This window comes from Leptodactylus fuscus, chromosome 4 (assembly GCF_031893055.1).
Source record: "Leptodactylus fuscus isolate aLepFus1 chromosome 4, aLepFus1.hap2, whole genome shotgun sequence".
Lineage (NCBI taxonomy): Eukaryota > Metazoa > Chordata > Amphibia > Anura > Leptodactylidae > Leptodactylus > Leptodactylus fuscus.
The window spans coordinates 23,084,274-23,103,160 of record NC_134268.1 but is presented as its reverse complement, the minus strand read 5'-3'; the positions used below and the strand labels follow the sequence as shown (position 1 = coordinate 23,103,160).

The 18,887-nt window shown below is 46.5% G+C and overlaps 1 protein-coding gene across 2 annotated transcripts in view; it reads right to left on the bottom strand.

Annotated features, from left to right (window-relative positions):
* Positions 1-16,583, bottom strand: part of RAD21 (RAD21 cohesin complex component) — a 273,983-nt gene extending 257,400 nt beyond the window's left edge. For both annotated transcript variants that reach the window (XR_012715437.1, XM_075270265.1), the window contains exons 1-13: positions 16,422-16,583; positions 7,301-7,463; positions 7,089-7,218; positions 6,218-6,317; positions 5,438-5,544; positions 4,197-4,400; positions 3,774-3,902; positions 3,560-3,682; positions 2,886-3,109; positions 2,500-2,647; positions 1,695-1,852; positions 1,457-1,594; positions 104-187 (exon numbers count right to left, since the gene is read on the bottom strand). Coding sequence is in view for 1 of the 2 variants with exons in the window: in XM_075270265.1 (XP_075126366.1) it covers positions 104-187; positions 1,457-1,594; positions 1,695-1,852; positions 2,500-2,647; positions 2,886-3,109; positions 3,560-3,682; positions 3,774-3,902; positions 4,197-4,400; positions 5,438-5,544; positions 6,218-6,317; positions 7,089-7,218; positions 7,301-7,444 (1,689 nt within the window). In the remaining variant the exon portion in view is untranslated. The remainder of the gene's footprint in view (positions 1-103; positions 188-1,456; positions 1,595-1,694; positions 1,853-2,499; positions 2,648-2,885; positions 3,110-3,559; positions 3,683-3,773; positions 3,903-4,196; positions 4,401-5,437; positions 5,545-6,217; positions 6,318-7,088; positions 7,219-7,300; positions 7,464-16,421) is intronic.
* Between the last annotated feature and the right edge of the window lie 2,304 nt (positions 16,584-18,887).

Sequence of the window (18,887 nt, the reverse complement as noted above, 5' to 3'; positions counted from 1 at the left end):
TGGGCGAGGACAGCGGCCAGACACGGCGCTTCCCTCGTCCATTATACTAACGAACGCCAATGGCGTGGTGTAGGGTGTCGGCGAGCGGATTAGGGCCCGGTACCTGAAGGCCGTGCAGCATCTGCTGAGTCCTCTTGTTCCAGCGCCTTTCCTCCTGGTCCTGTTCGGTCCCGGTGGCGTCTTCCTCCTGCCGCAACAATAACAGAGCTGAGAGAAACATCTGCGAATCCCCATTAATATTCATAGGATAACAAGTGAAGGAGAAAATAAATTCCTATTTCTCAATATCTCCCGAGCACCCAGCTCTCGGCTTAAACTACCTGCTTGTCTGATACGCGGCAAATGAGTCTCCTGCCTCCGCGCTGAGAAAATATTTGGCGATGCAGATTTTTTTTATTTTTTTATTGAGATGTTAAAAATCGCAGATGTTTTTAGCTGGTTGGCTGAGAGAGATTACAACGTGCTGGCGTGTCGTTTTGGGAGCGCAGACGCATACAGGCGACTCCCCGTGCGATGCTACATCTATAAGCTGCAGATTATAGCTCATCCCGCACTACACAATAGCGAAGGCCGAGGGCGCCGAGTACACAAAGCAAAGTGGTGGCAATTACTGTACAAGATAACAACCATGACAAATGGAGGCGCTCAGCGGGAAACCGGAGCGCAGCTGTCAGCAAAATGACTTTTCTATGGGCTACGGAGTCCACCGTACGTTTCAGAAGGATATAATGTGCACTATACTGTAATGGTTATGTTCTGTAGAGAGAAAATTCAAGAAAAACTCTACCAAATTGGAGGCCTGTGATATCAGCTCGTGTCCTACCCCGGCCCAGACCTCTTAGGATAAATGATTTTACAATGGATGGCGCCTTATTGGCCTCGAGTGGCCTCCATTATGGGCCTCGGCCTTTAGGTCCTGCAATTTCTCATATCAGTCAATCATGATGGAAACGGGAACAGCTTAGTGGCTTGGACTTAAGAAAACGGCTGAGCGATGGCGATTTACACGATACTCCTACAGCACGCTGCATTTTACTGTCTAGTAACTTCAGACAAGTTACTGGTATAAAAGAAATTCTCCAATTTTCCAGCCCAAAACTGAATTGACGCCACACAGATATGTTCTATCAGCCTCCACGGGCCATTAGTGAACAGGAACCACCGATCTGCAATAAACTGGACTTCTTATTATAAACACACCGCCACTTTTCTGACCTAAATGACGCCTGACATCTAGTGTGATTTCAGGGCACCCGATTTAGGAGGAGGCCTGCACCTTGTCACAAATTAGGCAAATCCTCCAGCACTGTAGGGATCATCCAGTCTGGCCTACAAACCGTTAGTCTTGATACTCCCTTCTGTCTAGAGTTGCTCTACCTGGTTATGGGAACCTATCAGTGTTTTCCCTCTCTTGGTGGTCACTTATAGGACACATTATGGAGAGCGTGATCTTTACCTCTTCCTCCTCTTCATCTTCCTTCTCCTTTTCCTTCTCAGGGACAAGGTTGAGTTCGGGAATTAAGTCGTTGAGATTCTGCGGCTCCTCTGGAGGAAGCTCCACTGGCGGCATCTCTATCTGAGGCTCAGGCTCTTGCTGCAGGAACATAAAATTTACAATCACAGATTTCAGATCAATTTGCAGAATATCCTGTTTTATACATCAGTAGAAGTCGGCGATGATCTGTCACACTCACAGGAAGTAATGGCTCTGGTTCCATCTGCTGAGAGTCCCGTTTGATGCCTTGCTGCTGTGGCTGAGGCGGTGGTGGCATCACAGTCTCATCCAGCTGAGTCCTGCTGCCCTCCATCATGGACTCCTGCAGTCTGCTCGCTTCCTCCAAGATGGGCTGATCTATATGTATGACAGGAGACAAGACCATGAACCTGCCCAGTCCGCCATCAAAGAGATTCATTGCTTAACCCACAAGGTTTTTAGGCTGTTCACCAATTTCTGGCACTTTCTCCATTAAAGGGATTTTCTCATCTCAGCAATCTATCTCTACTGCACAATAAAGGGGTGTCCTATTGAAATGAAGGTCTGACCACAAAAAACACAAACTATTGTGACCAGAAGGGCCCTAAGGTCAGACCACCAGTGATCTGTAACTTACCTACTACCCTGAGGATTGGGAATAAGCGGCTGAGATTAGATAACCCTGTTAGACAATGAGCAGATTGCGTCCAAACCTTACATTTGATATAAATGCTGGCAGTTGTCCTGTATATGCATCAAGTGTAATCATAGGGAAGCCATAATGGTGTCCTGTAGGCCTCTGTTTGGCAGATATATGCTAGAATATGTGTATAGGGAAGTATAGCAGACTGGAACTTAGAGGTCAATAGATGACTTGTGTTTATATAGTGGCGTTCGGCACCGCCTTCCATTGGGAAGGTCCAATATACTCCAACATATGATGGGACGCTTAAAGGCAGTGTGCAGGGGTCTACTGGAATGTAAAGTAGTCTGAATCCCATATATGATAAATGCCGGACATGTACCGATAATATCCTGCTGCCTCATCTCCTCTCTTGGAACATCAGGATTTTCAAACTCCTTAAGGAACTCGTCCAAGTTATCGGCTTCGCCACCTTTCCTCCTCTTTCTGAGTTCATCGGGTACCAAAGGTGTGAGGCAACGTGTGAACAGCTGGCAAGAAACACACATTATAAGGTTTTCTCTTCATAATCAAAGCAGACACCATTTAAAGGCCGGCTGGCATCAAGTTTTCAACCCAAATTTGACACCTAGACTGGAAAAACCCAGTATAGGCCAAACATTGGGGCATAATGTGATGTGAGCCGGCCGTAACTGGTAAGAAACGCACATTACCCAGACAACAGGAGACATCTTGTTACGTCACAAGACCCGGGGAGACAAGGTTTACCTTCAGGAGTCTTGCGTTCCACAGCGGCTGAGCGGGCAGAGAGAAGAGCTTCTCCACGCCGCCCGTCTCCTTCCACATCATCAGCTTCTTTGTGGGAGGCGCCAGGTCCAGAGTGGTGACAATGTCGGAGTAGTCGCTCAGCTGGGCGCGGATGGTCTTGCTGTCCAACTCCTTAACACTGTCCACGATCAGCTTCCTTTTTCGCTTGGCTTTAGTTTCCTTAACTAATATGTAGAAAGGGCGATGGGTCAGTAACAATGAGGGAAAACACCATTGGACAATTCCCTTTTTTTTGAGGAATAGCAAAGTCTACAACACTATCAGTCATTAAATGGACGATGAATGAAAAAAATAAAAAATATTTACCAAAAATAAATCGCTGCATAGTCGGTGACGTTGGATGAAGAGACAGGTCCATCTATTCCAACCTATAACACTACAGTATTGAGGCTGATGCCAATTGCTCCACGCCCCTTCTCCTCTCCAATGTGGAAATCTATATATAACCCTGGAGCAACTTGTCTATACCAAAATCTCATACCATAACCTGTAAGATGTTTCCGTTCAGGGCATCCAGGCCCTCCTTGTCCTTGCACAATGAATCCACCATCGCCCCATCCATACAGTTACTGCTTTTACAGTAAAGAATCCCCATCTATTATACAGATTCTCACCTGTGATGTCAATAGGCTCCAGTGCAAAAGCTTCCTCTTCATTGGGAACCAAAGTCGTCTGATCAGTCATGGTTGGCAGGGGCTCCACAGGATCTACAGAATCGGGGCTGTCGGGTCCACCCACTGAAACGAAATTAGGAGGGACGTAAGTGTCAGGCCACACTTATGGAGAGGCAAACATCTATGGTGTGTATACATATAGGACTATACGTACTGGAGACGGCATCATCGTCATCCATGTCATCATCGTGGGCAGGCTGCTCTGGCATGGCGACACCTTCCTCAGGAATAGCTGGGGGGTCGTCAAAGATGCCGCCGCCATCGTTGCTGAGAAGTTTGTCATCTAACAAAACGGAACGGTAAAAATCTGATAAGGAGTTGTGCACAGTCATAACCATAATACTGATATATTACAGATATTCTTCCTCTCTCGTACTGGGAAGGTGACTTGTGTCATGGTCAGACAAACTAACTTCCAGCATCAATCCCTGCACGGCCATCTAGCACAGCTCCATACAGTCAGTACAAGCAGTGCCTAGTAGTATAGAATCCCTATTGCTGAAGGTGCTAGATATTAGATAGCCACTGATCATTCAGACCATAAACACATAAGCAAGACGTCAGCTCAGGTCCGTACCCAGTATGCCGCCATCATTGCCCTCTCCAAAATTGTCATCTTTATACTGCTCGTCATACTCCAGGTGGTTGCTCTTCTCATTCAGCTGACTGGCGTTCTGCTCCGGCTCCAGTAAGAGGTTAGAGGCGCTGGTGCTGACCAACATGTCATCCTCAAATGCACTGCCTTCCCGCATCATCTCACGGTCATCCATGCCAAAGTCACCTGCAATGACAACATATCATTACTATACAAAGAACCAACATGAAGGGTAGAAAGGAGATAAAACACAGCAACATTATAAAGAGGTTTTCCCCACTAACAACACTTATCACCTTATTGACAGCATAGGGTAACCAGTGGGGTCTGACCTAGTCACAAGAATGGGACTGTCAGAGTGGAATACAATGGCAACGCAAGAGCTGCCCCTTGAGGGTACAAGGGATCTCATCCTCGAGACCTGTGTGGGTCCCAGCAGTTGGATCCCTACTGATCAGTCACTCATCCCCTATTCTGAGGATAGGCAGTAAGTGCATGGGTCTAGGAAAACGGTTATGTACGTTTCAGAAAACACAAAGCGTCTAATACAGAGGTGTGTACTGTACATTGTGAACTAACAGACATCTCAGTTCTCACAGCAATTGTTTGTCTGCATTGGTTCGACAAATAAAGTTACTTGCTGCTGAAACACATAATGGGTTATAATCACTAGACTAGGTAAATTATATACTATATACAAGGACCTATGGTCATAAGGACCAGTCACCTCTCCAGCTAGGTCTTAGTAAATACTTGTATTTCACAATTATTATGGTACATCTGAAACATCTTCTTGTATCTTGTGTAGCTTTTCCTGCTAGGAATACATTGACAACTGGGCGTTACTATTTCCAGTGTCAATTGGGTGATTTCCTAGAGCGACACTATCAGTATATGCACAGTATCAGACTGCGGAGGAACATAATATATATCCAAATTATTCCAGGAGGAACAACAGAGGAAACGTCACAACACAGTACAAGAAGAGATACACCAGACTTATGTCATATTACATGAATTAGACGTATGCACTAAGACAGGCATGTAGGGAGAGGAGACGGGTGGATTCAGCTCAGTCTATACTACTTTTACGAAGACAGATATTCTCTCTCTCTACACCTTCCCTATTGGCCAGACTTTCGCCATCTTTTGCATTATTTTTGTCCTGCTCCATAACTAAAGCTCACGTGATCACCAGTATTGGAGGTGAAGTAAATACCTACCAAAATCATTGTCTTGCAGAATGTTGATATTGCCGACCTCTTCTCTCATGGTGATTTCTTCTACACGACTCTGGTTTAGGCTGAACTGCTGGGCCACATCGATGTCACTTAGAAAAGAGAAAAATACCAGTCAATGTGAAGCCAGTCAGGACTTAAATAATGGACAGGCGTCAATACCAATGGCTTTGGAGAGGGGTGCAGCGGGGATTGGGGGCAACGTTTGACTCCTGCATTGCTCACCTGAGAATGGTAGTCTCTTCATTACTAGACACAGAAGCAGGCACTCGGTAGTGACTGCTACAACATGGTTTTGTCCCATGAAACTGAATAGTACAGTACCGGCTGCTACAAAATGTACAGAACCGCGCCTCATACAGAAGAAGCCTAAGCACTCAGATCTGCTGCACCTTAAGGCCCCGTTCACACGGGGCAAGAGGGGGTGGATTTTGGAGCTGAATCCACGTCCTAATCTGCCTCCTCACAATGGAGGTCTATGTAGACCACTAGCTTACTTTTTTCCCATGAGCGGCCCTTTCTTCAGGCGGATTTGGCGGCTGATTCAGCCCCGGAGTCTGCTCCAGACTAGGCCCATTCATTTGGGCCTACACCAGTCCAGAGTACTGCGACTTCCCGCGTCAAAATCAAGACCAAAGTACGCCCCCTTGCCTTGTGTGAACTAAGAGTAGTGGTGCAGTCTGACCTATTCAGGAACTTCAGGTCGTCGACACTCAAGTCCCTGAAAATCCATAAGACTAAAACCTGTACAATAAGGTTACTTACTCAAGATCTGGCAAAGGCTGGTCAAAATCATGGAACTCCTCAGGCAGCGTGATGGCATTGTACGCAGCTTCACGATTTTCCTCCGGTAAATCCACCACACCTACAATAGAAGGGTTATTAGGATTACTGACACAATATTACATAGCACTTGTAGTATTCATCGTCCACCTCTCCCACTACATGTTAACTGTATCGGGAAAGGGGATGACTGTGCCAGTTTAGTCCATCAAAATGGAGCAGCCCTTTAAAAGGGTTTTTCAGGATTTAGATGTTGATGACCTAACCCTTGGATAGCCACCAGCACCCCCGCGATCAGCTGGGAGCCCTCAGCAGGGTCCACTGTGTAGTGGCCATGCCTGGAGACTACAGCTTAGGCCCCACCTTTACATCCTCATCCTCTTCTACACTTTTAACTTCCAGTTTATATCCCGACTCTAGAATTAGTAAAGAACGATGAAGAGGGGAAAAAGTCGCAATGTGTTTAGTTGGGCGTCGGGAGGTTGTGAACCGCTGTCCCGGGCACTCGTCCAGTCCCTGATAGAAACCGCGATTACACGCCACCTTAAATTATAATATCCGCAGATACGATCTCTTCGTAAATTGAAATCTAAATGTCTGAAGGGATCAGTTAGTTGGCGGATCTTATCGGCGGCATCCAGCGTCCTGCTCTGCGGTGATAACATAAATGTCATTTCACAGGGGCAGGGTGGGGGGAGATAAATGGGACGGCGGTCGTTTAATTGTGGACGGAAGAGAAATGCGTCGTCTAATCTGAAATCTGTGTACTGTCTGAAGGAACGGTTCCTTCCTTCTGATGGAAAGTACTAGGAGATAAACAGATCTGAGAATCTTGCAGAGTGCCTTGACTTACCGGGTCGAAAAGCCATCTTTATTTTGATAAAAGCTTCATTACAGTCGGCGAGGAGGTACTTGGCCTTCCTGTGATAGATTCTTACGACGCCCAGGAGCAGATGACCAGAAGTCCGTAGAGCCATCTTCACCTACAACAATGACAGGGACAGGTTACAGGCGGGCCGTAGGACAGGGTACACTCCGGGTATTGCCAAAGGCCCCGTCCATTACCTTGGGGGATATGATGCTCTCCACGCTGCTCTCCAGGTTACACTCAAACACATGGGCCTTAGTCAGCTTCTTGTCCCAGTGGGCCGCCAGCCAGATTTTGGCCAGCGGCCCCCTCTTGCTCAGAACAAAGTGGGCGTAGAACATTTTCCAACACTTTAGTTACCTGGAAGAGAGAATTCAGAAAGGAGACTTCAGTCAATGTAAAAATTATAGTACAACTATTCACGGGGAGAAATAAATGTAGTTAAAAAGGGACCAGTTGTGTGGGTGTATGTGTGTGTGTGGGGGGAACTAAAATTTTTATCTGAAAATTCAGAAGCCGATTTGCTCGCTTGTCCAAATTCCGAACCTGCCAAGCAATATTTTCTGCCTCCCACTCACTTCAATCGGAGTTATGGGACAGAATCTGCTTGAGGATCGAGCTTATTTCTCCGCCAGATGAAAAAAAAAATATCCACATCTGAGTCCAAATGAAATGCACGGAGGCTGGATTTAAGGGGAATTTGGGGTAGATGTGGAGGTGGAACAGAGACATTTCCTTCCATATCACAAACTTTCCCCCAAATCTGCAGGACCGGCCAACATTAACCTTTGAGGCCAATTCAGACCTCTGCAATACATCTACATTTTAGCTTCATATTATGGGTGCAAATCTGGCCACAAGTCTAATGACCTGATGGCACCGAACTGCTCTACAATACTGAAGCTCCATTTATGGGACTTGTAGTCCTATTCTGGATACTTTCTATAGGTTTGAATTAGATTTAATATAGACTGGGAGACCTTTAGTTTTAAAGGGAATGTGTTACTGGACAGGGCTGCTGATAGTAATGGGGGCTGCTGATGCTGCCATACAGGGAGTCACCCTACAGGCTCATGGCAGCACGCTCCGGACTAGGCCCATTCATTCGGGTCTACTCCGGTGCGGGAAGCCGCAACAGTTGTATTTTGGTCCTATTCTGACGTGGCTTCCCACATCAAAATCAGGACCAAAATACGCCCCCCTCGCCCAATGTGAACTAGGCCTTAGTCTACAGCTGTGGAACTTTCTGGGGATAGTCACTCGGGCCGGCTTTGGGGTGGTTTATTTCAAAACAAACCTCAAGGGGGCGTTGTACAGGAACAAACCAAGAAAAACCTCATAAAACCTAAGAACGCATTCACTAGATCCGGAGCGTTTGGCTTTCAGCGACATGACACCTGCGCTTATAAAATATAGGCCAACAATAAAATAAGCGGGTACCCAGAGACACCTGCACATGGATGAATGAAGAAAGGCAGGATGTAACCGTCCATGTGCAGCTCCTCCACTATATCCTTATACACTGAATACACCATACTATATACTGGGGAAGCGGTGTCTGTATCTGTACATGGGAGACGTGGTCGCCAGCTGGCCATGACAAGGACAAGTTTATAACATGAATGTTTTGTAATCTCAAAAACCAGCCAGTCCATTGTCTGTACAAACCTGTGTAATGTGATAGACGTTTACAGTGCATATTATTTGATCTGCAGTTATATTAGATTTCTAGTCATGACAACAATCTCTCATCTATCGAGATACTTCAGTGTCCTGTCCCTCAAACAAAGTATCTGCGGTAGTCGATCAGTGATGCCTCAGTGCCACAAATCTCTGTGAATATTTTTCTTATCAGTAAGTCTTTGGAATATGGGAGGAAATCCACACAAACACGGGGAGAACATACAAACTCCATGAAGAGGTTTTTCCTGGCAGGATTCGAACCCAGGACTCCAGCGCTGCAAGGCTGCAGTGCTAACCACTGAGCCACCATGTTGCCCCTCAGTGAATGTTTTAGCCAAAACACGGTCTGTTGACTCCACTTAGGTTTCATGGGACAGTATGGCGGTACACCTGATGGTCACATCTTCACTGGGAAGTCTCTTCTTCTAGCCATCATACAAGCGGCCCTCAAAATAGACAATAGGGAGCCTAAAGGACCCCACTAACTCTACGGGGTGTTTATATTTCTAACAAATTGGACAAAGACTTGCAGCACTTTTTGCACTGTTTGGACACCTGGTGTGAACATAGTGTAAGTTGCTGATCATAGTTTTTATAGTTTAAGCCAACCTGCGGATCTAGTGACTAGGTCTGCGGATCTAGGTCTAGTGACCTTGTAGTCCAACAGCCATTAGATTCAGCTCCTTAGGTCCGGTTCACATCTGCACATGGGTTTCCGTTTTGGGGAGTCTGCTTGGGGACCCCCGAACGGAACCCTGATCCGCTTAAAAAAAAAAGTGGTTACCTAAGGAAACCCGCAGACAAGATAGACTATAATGGGTCCATGTGGTTTCTCTTGAAAAACATGGAGAGAAAAGTGCTGCTTGCATGCTCTCCATGTGCAGAGTAAACGGAATGGCCCGAACGCAGATGTGGAGCAGGTCTTAGCTTGCAAATTGAAAAAAACAAAACAATAAACCAGCTGAACGGGGCTCTATCATTGGGAAAAGTCATTTTTAGCTAAGCACATCCTTGCATAGGCTTTAGAAAGTCTATTCTGCACCTACCTTTAGTATGTAAATCGTCTCAGTAATTTTTGGATAAGTCCGTCTTTATTCATATGCTAATTAGCCTTCGCCATGCACCGGAAGTGTCTGTGTGCACCCTCTGCTATTCTGTGTATGTTACCAGAGTCATCAGCACAGCAGCCACTGCTAGAGATTATTTATATATATATATATATATATATATATATATATATACACACACACATGCACATAGAGCAGCCAGTGCACACAGACACTTCCTGTGCATGAACAAGGCTCATTAGCATATGAATAAATTACTGAGGCGATTCTTATACAAAAGGTAGGTGTGGAATAATAAAACACAGAATAAATCTCCAAGTGTGTCATGGCCCAGTATCAGGTATACATGGACTTGCGTTTCCACCTGATATTGAGGCAGCACAATGCAAACCATAAAAGTAACGTGAAGAGCGTGTCAGGCAGATTCTGGTGCAGACGTAGGATGGGTTCTGACGCCTACTGCCATGGAGTCCATGAAGTCTAAGAGGAGTCAGACCACGGCGGAGCTAAAACATCCACAAAGAAGGTCTAAGCGAACTGTAGCCGTGTAGTAATGAAGGGTCACTGACCGTCTGCTGCAGAACCTACTCTACCCTGTATATATAAGGACAAGGGGAATGTCTGATGATATGTCAGGACATGGGCATCAACATTCACAAAGCACGTCACATAGGGTCTACATAGTCACATTGGGCACTATATAGCCATAGAACGTAGTGGCCAGACTCCTGGCGTCATGCAGAGTGCCGAGGCCCGTAAGTCACAAAGCACATGCCCAGCGTGAGCGGCCTGAAGCCCCGGACTAACAAATCCAACAAGTACTTGAGCAACGCCCTTTATCTTTACATCTAAAATATCCTCAAATTCACAAGTCACCCATCATAGCAGAGAGCCCTAAAATAGCCAGTTCTGGCAGGGGAAGGTTTTTCTTACAGCTGGTCATGGTGTAAGACCTTGTGAAATTACTTGTGAATTACCTTGTGAAGTTGCCCCCTCCAATAGGTGGCGCTAGGAGCTCTGTTGGCCTGTAGAGAACTAATTTGCACACTTAAGCAACCAATAAAAATCATCAGATGTCACAAATCGGAGTCCTGGCAAGAACATAGCAGAAGGCAGAAGCATGGAGTAAGGTGACCACCTGGCATGTATATAACAGCTGCTGACTGCGTATATACACTAATGTATACAGAACTCCCATGTATATCCTTATTTACTGCCATCGGATTACAATCTGTCCAGGTCATGATATGCACTGTAACAAGCCGTGCACCCATGTATCCAGCACATGACCAGGACACATGTACAGCACCTAATATAAAGGTTCCTGCTGAATAATAAGATAAGATAATCCTTTACTAGTCCCACATTGGGGAAATTTCAGCATGTTACAGCAGCATAGTAATACAGATACAGGATAATACACAGTAATATATTACAGACGTAGACACACATAAGCTGAGAAGAGAAGATATACTAGGAGTCCATAGCAGCTAAGGAACGGAAGAGAAAGGAGGAAGACTTCATAATTAGAGATGAGCGAACACTGTTCGGATCAGCCGATCTGAACAGCACGCTCCCATAGAAATGAATTGAAGCACCTGTGACGCCGGCCAAGTCAGCATCACAGGTGCTTCCATTCATTTCTATGGGAGCGTGCTGTTCAGATCGGCTGATCCGAACAGTGTTCGCTCATCTCTATTCATAATCACAATCATTAGTTCTCTGCGCGGAGTGATCTTCGCTTGGTCTGATGTAGATTATACAGCCTGGTCGCGGTTGGAAGGAAGGACCTGCGATAGCTCCTTCTCACACTTGGGGTGAAGCAGACGGTCACTTACAGTGCTGCCAAGTCCCATCAGGGTCCCATACATGGGGTGGGATTTGTTCTCCCGCATGGAGGTCACCACAGACAGTATCCTTCTGTCACCCACCACCTGTACTGGGTCCAGGGGGCTCCCCAGGACAGAGCTGGCCCTTCTGATCAGCTTGTCAAGTCTATTTCTGCCCCTGGTTGATATACTGCTCCCCCAGCAGGCCACACCGAAAAAGATGGCTGAAGCAACCTCACAGTTGAAGAAGGCCCTCAGCCTCCTGAGCAGGTAGAGTCTGCTGTAGCCCTTTCTGTGCAGCGCCTCCAGGTGATCAGCCCAGTCTAGTTTATTATTGAGGATCACGCCCAGATACTTATAGGTCCTGACTATCTCAATGCATGTTTCTTGGATCTCCACCGGGGTCGGAGCACCTCTCCGTTTACTAAAGTCCACCACCATCTCCTTGGTCTTCCCAGCATTAATCCTGAGCTGGTTCTGCTGGCACCATTCAACAAAATCCCAGTTTATGTCTCTGTATTACCTATCGTCGCCATCAGTGATAAGGCCGACTATAGCAGAGGCATCGGAGGACTTCTGTAAGTAACAGCTGGAGGAGTTGTGCCTAAAGTCAGCAGTGTACAGTGTGAAGAGGAATGGGGCAAGAACTGTACCTTGTGGTGCCCCCGTACTACAGATCAGTGTCAGACACACAGTCCCGGGCTCTCTCATACTGACAACTGAAGAGACTCCGACAGAATAAATCTTATAGCAAAAAATAGTTATTCAACGGACACGACAGCCGCAAGGACCGGGCACACGCCGCAAAAGTTTGTCCTAACTTTTGATACTTACAAAACTTAAAAACAAGATTGTGGTGCAAATAACTTATGGATGGTCTAAAGATTGGAATTAGAGATGAGCGAGTACTCTTCAAAACTCCCGTTTTGAATAGCACGCACCCATAGGAATGAATGGACGTCGCTGGCACGCAAGAGTTAAGCGGCTGGCAAAGTCTGCGTGCTAGCCGCTTCCATTCATTCCTATGGGTGCATGCTATTCGAAACAGGAGTTTTGAATAGCACTCGCTCATCTCTAATTGGGGTATACCCTGTGGGGTATTTTGCTCCCACAGGGTATAATGTCCATTCTCGGGCCCCTTCATGGTATGAATGGCATTAAATAACTTGCTTCAGTCATCTCACAAAAAAAAAGTTACCCTAAACCAGCTTGTGTGCACGCTGCCGGCTTACAAGGGGTTACTCGTCTTCACCCGACCTCCGCGCCCCCGAGACACGCCATAGGGAGTTCTGAATTTCTGACAATAAATAGCGCTACCGACTGCTCTAATTTTAGAGAAAATAAAAATATCCGATTTCCAAGTCCGAAGAGTACAAAGCCTTAAAAGGGACGGCCCAAGTTATGAAGCCCATCCCCCATCATTAGTATAGGAGAGAAGATCCCGATAGGAGGTGAGCAGACCAGGATCCCAAGAACAGGCAGCAGCAGGGCACAAGCTCGGCCCGGCGCTCACCGGACCCCTGTTCTTAGGATCAGTGGGGTCTCAGCAGTCATATCATGAAGTCATCCCACTAACCGATCAATAGGGGATTACTAACAGGGTTTCCTATTGGTAATAACATTTAGGCTAGAAGGACACTTTGTCCGGGGCTCACAGCGCACAGTCAAAGATCACTTTGCCTTCACTCATTTAGTGACTAGGATATCGTCACTCCTTAGGGAGAGACCACCATTTAGGTGTGTGGAGTCTTATTAAGCTATTTGCGCTCCACTGTGAAGAGGATCATGGGAAGAATATGCAAATCTAGAAGCCTCTCACCTCTGCCAAGTCAGTCTTCTCTGCGCCGGGCTGATGAGATCCAATCAGATCTAAACAGCTGTCCTCGGCTGAGAAGACTGGCTTGGCAAAATCCTGCATCATTTGCAGCAAAGGCCTCTGGGAAGGTCGGGCATGATGTTAAAGAGCGCCCTCTAGTGGGCTGCATGACTGAGGCACTGTCTTCCTATTCACATCATGGAAGACAGATTTGCATATTCTTCCCATAATTTAGTGAATAGTCACATGGCCACCCCCAGAGATATTGTAACCGCGACTCCTAGTTGCAAAAAAAGTCGAATATTGCTCAATTTTATTTTTGCAACATCCTCTGGGGTCACAATGTGACTCCATTTATTACCATAATTAAAGGAGTAACAGAGTGACCCAGAGATCTGGTCGCACAACGGAAGTCAATGCCAAAGTCGCCACGTAGCCCTGGCCTTATGAATGTTCCATAGGATGGATCTGATCACTGGGGAGCTCCTGCAGAAGGAAGAACAAGTCTGCGGGCGCTCCAGAGTGCTGCACATGCACGCTCAGCCACCAGGAAAACTATTTTAAGGTTACATGTCCATGAATGTGTGTAGCAATGGGTCTGGGGGAACCCGGCATGTAAGTCACATGGATGATCCCTGCGCCGCACCTGACCCGTTACTGCAATACGACCTGCCTGAGTTTAGTGCTAGGCTCTAGAGATGAGCGAGTACTATTCGAAACTCCCGTTTCGAATAGTACGCACCCATAGGAATGAATGGACGCAGCCGGCACACAGGGAGTTAAACCAAAGTCTGCGTGCCAGCTGCTTCCATTCATGCTTATGGGTGCGTGCTATTCAAAATGGCTGTTTCGAATAGTACTTGCTCATCTCTACTGGGGTCTCTGCTTCCCCACACAGACTGTGATAACATTTGGGTGCGTATGGCCATAGAAAATACAACCAGTAAAAAAAACAAATACGGCCGGGGCCCCACGGGCCAGAAACGCTGCAATTTGCCCGCAGTGGATACGCCACAGGAAAAATCGCGGCGTTATAGAGTATCTGCAAAGTGGATGGGATTCATGCAAATCCCATCCCCACTTAGCGGAAGAAATCACAGCATGGACACCCTGTGATTTCCAAAACCGTTGCGGTTTCGGAAAATTGCAGCAGGTCAATTATATCTACGGAAACGCCGGCGGCTTTCCCGTACATATAATGGTAAGAGAAAGTCCGCAGAGGAAAACTGAATGTTCTCTTCAAAGTGTGCAGAAAGAACTGCGATGTGTTCACACAGAGGTTCTTCCTGCAGCGCTTTAGCACGGCGTTTATGGCCTGTGGGGCGTTAGCCTACAACATGTCGGTATACATGGAGCCCAAGGGGAGGAGTCACAGTTGCGCTGTGCTCTGTTTGGATCTGCCGGATGACTCGAACAAAACAGCGGTTACTGCCGGACATTTACAGACCCCATAGACTATAATGGGGACCGGCAGGTCTCTACTATTTTTATACTGAAACCAGCGGAGACGTGGACGTAACCTCAGCTTCTGAAGCCAAAACCAGATACGGATCATCAAGGATTGGGGGAGGGGGGTCCAAGATCATATTCATAGAACAGGGATAAAAATCAGCAGAAAGAACTGGATTTGTCTCACGATAGATTTATTCAGTTTTCACACAATCTTCAGTCTATTGAGTGATCCATGAAGACAACCAAATATCGGATTGTTTACACAATTTGGAGGGGTTATACATTTTCCACAAAAGTATACAAAAATACTCACTTTATATCACCCATGACGGCAAGACAGCACTAAAGCCCATGTCTACACACTGCTCCATTTAAAGGGACTTGTATAACAACCTAGAATAAATGCAATTGTGGGCTCCTGCACCGATCACGTCACATTCACACAAAGCAGAAACTCAGTCCCATTCTAGTGAACAGGACTGAGCTGCAATACCAAGCGCAGCCACTAGGATACGCACGGCACTGTGCTGAGTATTTGGTGAATAAGCCACAGCGCTCCCCCCGGATGCTGCGACCCCTACAACCAGCTGATCTGGGGGGGTCCAGGGTGTCAGATCTCCAGATTACATAGAGTTGTCCTAAGGATCAGACCTCAATCTAGAAATCCCAGAAAAAAACATTAAAAGGTCAAATCAAGTCCACAAGTAAAGCAGCAACAACTCCGAAATAAAACAGCAGGTAGTCAGGGCATGCTGGGAGTTGTGGTGCCCCCTACAGTAATATCTTCTGTGCAGACTGATACGTCTCTGTTCACACTGCCAGTAAGTTTTTCAGTGTTTTCTGGTGGATTTCTCATCGGCCACTGACCTGGAATAGGGATGTGATGTGGTGTCCATTATGGAAGTGTGAACAGAGCCCTAGTTGCACAGCCCAAACCGATTTTACACAAAAACAGAGAAAAAAACCAGGCGAGACTTAAAGAGAAAGTGCCCCTTTATTTCCGGGCTGGTGCTCGCTGTTATCAGCCACTTGTCTATAGTCAGAGTCTCCCCTATGGGATCTGCAGAGCACTGACTACCAGACACGATCCTTACCACAAGAGCCCTGATATTTCCAGCACTTTCTATAAGTTACACCTTGGGGTGCACGGTCCCTTTAAGGAGGACAAGCCCGGACCTGTGCAGCCATCGCCGGGGAGAAGCTACAAGTTGCCCACGTCATATAAACCCGAAACCGGGTAAAAAAAAACCAGCGCGGCCTCCAGCTCCCGGGTCCTGCCCGCTGACTAGCCGCCCATAGGTGACATATATGCCGCGATCAGCCGGTAGGAGAAGCCGAGGATCCGACTGCGGCCTCCTCCTCCTGCCGACGGCCCGCCATATTAGATATCCGCCCCGGGGAGGACTCTAGCGATAAGGCCGCCCCTCACCCGACCAGCGCCCGTGTTTCCCACCCCCCACCAGACACTCACCGCCGTGTGCTGGCCCCCGGTCTCCACTGAGGCGGCCGCCGCTCGGTTTCAGCCTCCCTTTTCGCCTCTTAGCCGCTGCCAGGTCCACACTCAAACAAACAAGATGGCGGCCGCGCCCCTTCCTGCCGCCCAAACAGCGCGTTCAAATCCGCAGGATGTTTACTGACGAACTAACACAGGGCAGCCGACGTCACCATAGAGAAGAGAGGCGTAGAGCGCCGGCGTGCGTGTGACGTCGACGGAAGGGGCGGGGTTTGGCAGTGAGGAGCCGCCATCTTGGTGCAGGGAAGATCACATGGGAGATGTTATTTCTATTGACTGTATATAGTGCATGGCGCCAGTGTAGTGACTATGAGGAGAGGATACAATACCTACTGATTATTACATGGCTGCCATATGCTTTATTGGACAATTGGGATAACAAGTGGATTTAAAGAAATGATGGAATAACACAGAATAAATATGACTAAAAGTAATTCTGCCATAGAGTGTGTAAATAATACCGCTAAGACCACGCCACACGTCATCCGCAAAACACTTACATGATCCTCAAGAATAGGACAGGCTTCAGGATTACTTGTCCTTGTATTCAACATGGACCCCCGACTAAAAAGGAAGGGGTCCGCACTTTTATCAACAATCGTGGATAAAACTTACAGTCATGTGCACGAGACCTAACACGTGATATAGTGGAGAAAAAAAATCTGCATCTGCCTCCCATTAATATCTATGGAAGCTGATTTTAGGCAGAATTTAGAGTTAATTTTGAGGCAGAATCAAAATTAAAGGGGTATTCCCATAACTCTTGTTCTGCAGCCTGCAGGGCTCTGTGCTCTCTTCGCTTCCTGGATTTCTCGGCACATTGGTGGGCGGGGTTTCACTTGCTCTATCTGCTATGTTTTTGCGGTCTGTAATGAGGGATTGGATGTAAATGCATTACCACAGTATAAAGCTGATGTGGAAACTGATGTAGCAGAGCTGGATTTGAGTCAGCTTGCATTACATACAGAGGTAACGACTCCTTATCAGCCAAATTCAATTAAACAAGTGGATAAGTGGAAAAGCTGAAGATAGCACAGTAGTCCCGGAGCTCTCACCTCCCCCCTCCCCTGTCTGAGGAGCGCCATTGCTTGTCAGCCCCTCCCTCCCCCCTGAGAGCAGGCAGCTACATCACTTGGGAAATGAGCAGATAAGCCCAGTGGCCATAGAAACGCAGTGTCAGCAATGAAGTGAATAAATTAGGATAGCGGCCAAACAAAGCAGTTTTGATAAAGCAATGTAGTTAGGAAAAGTCTTAAATCCACATAAACTAGCAGAATAGATAGGATCCTTGTGATGGGACAGCCCCTTTAAATTTAGTGCTAAAGTCCGCCCTTAAAAATGTGACTAGTGGTAGACATTGTGTTCAGATAATGTACTGTACTGTGACATCACTGTGTGTATTATCCCTGTACTGTGACATCACTGTGTGTATTATCTCTGTACTGTGACATCACTGTGTGTATTATCTCTGTACTGTGACATCACTGTGTGTATTATCTCTGTACTGTGACATCACGGTGTGTATTATCCCTGTACTGTGACATCACTGTGTGTATTATCCCTGTACTGTGACATCACTGTGTGTATTATCCCTGTACTGTGACATCACTGTGTGTATTATCTCTGTACTGTGACATCACTGTGTGTATTATCCCTGTACTGTGACATCACTGTGTGTATTATCCTGTACTGTGACATCACTGTGTGTATTATCCCTGTACTGTGACATCACTGTGTGTATTATCCCTGTACTGTGACATCACTGTGTGTATTATCCCTGTACTGTGACATCACTGTGTGTATTATCTCTGTACTGTGACATCACTGTGTGTATTATCTCTGTACTGTGACATCACTGTGTGTATTATCTCTGTACTGTGACATCACTGTGTGTATTATCCCTGTACTGTGACATCACTGTGTGTATTATCCCTGTACTGTGACATCACTGTGTGTATTATCTTGTACTGTGACATCACTGTGTGTATTATCCCTGTACTGTGACATCACTGTGTGTATTATCTTGTACTGTGACATCACTGTGTATTATCCCTGTACTGTGACATCACTGTGTGTATTATCCCTGTACTGTGACATCACTGTGTGTATTATCCCTGTACTGTGACATCACTGTGTGTATTATCTCTGTACTGTGACATCACTGTGTGTATTATCTCTGTACTGTGACATCACTGTGTGTATTATCCCTGTACTGTGACATCACTGTGTGTATTATCTCTGTACTGTGACATCACTGTGTGTATTATCTCTGTACTGTGACATCACTGTGTGTATTATCCCTGTACTGTGACATCACTGTGTGTATTATCCCTGTACTGTGACATCACTGTGTGTATTATCTTGTACTGTGACATCACTGTGTGTATTATCCCTGTACTGTGACATCACTGTGTGTATTATCTT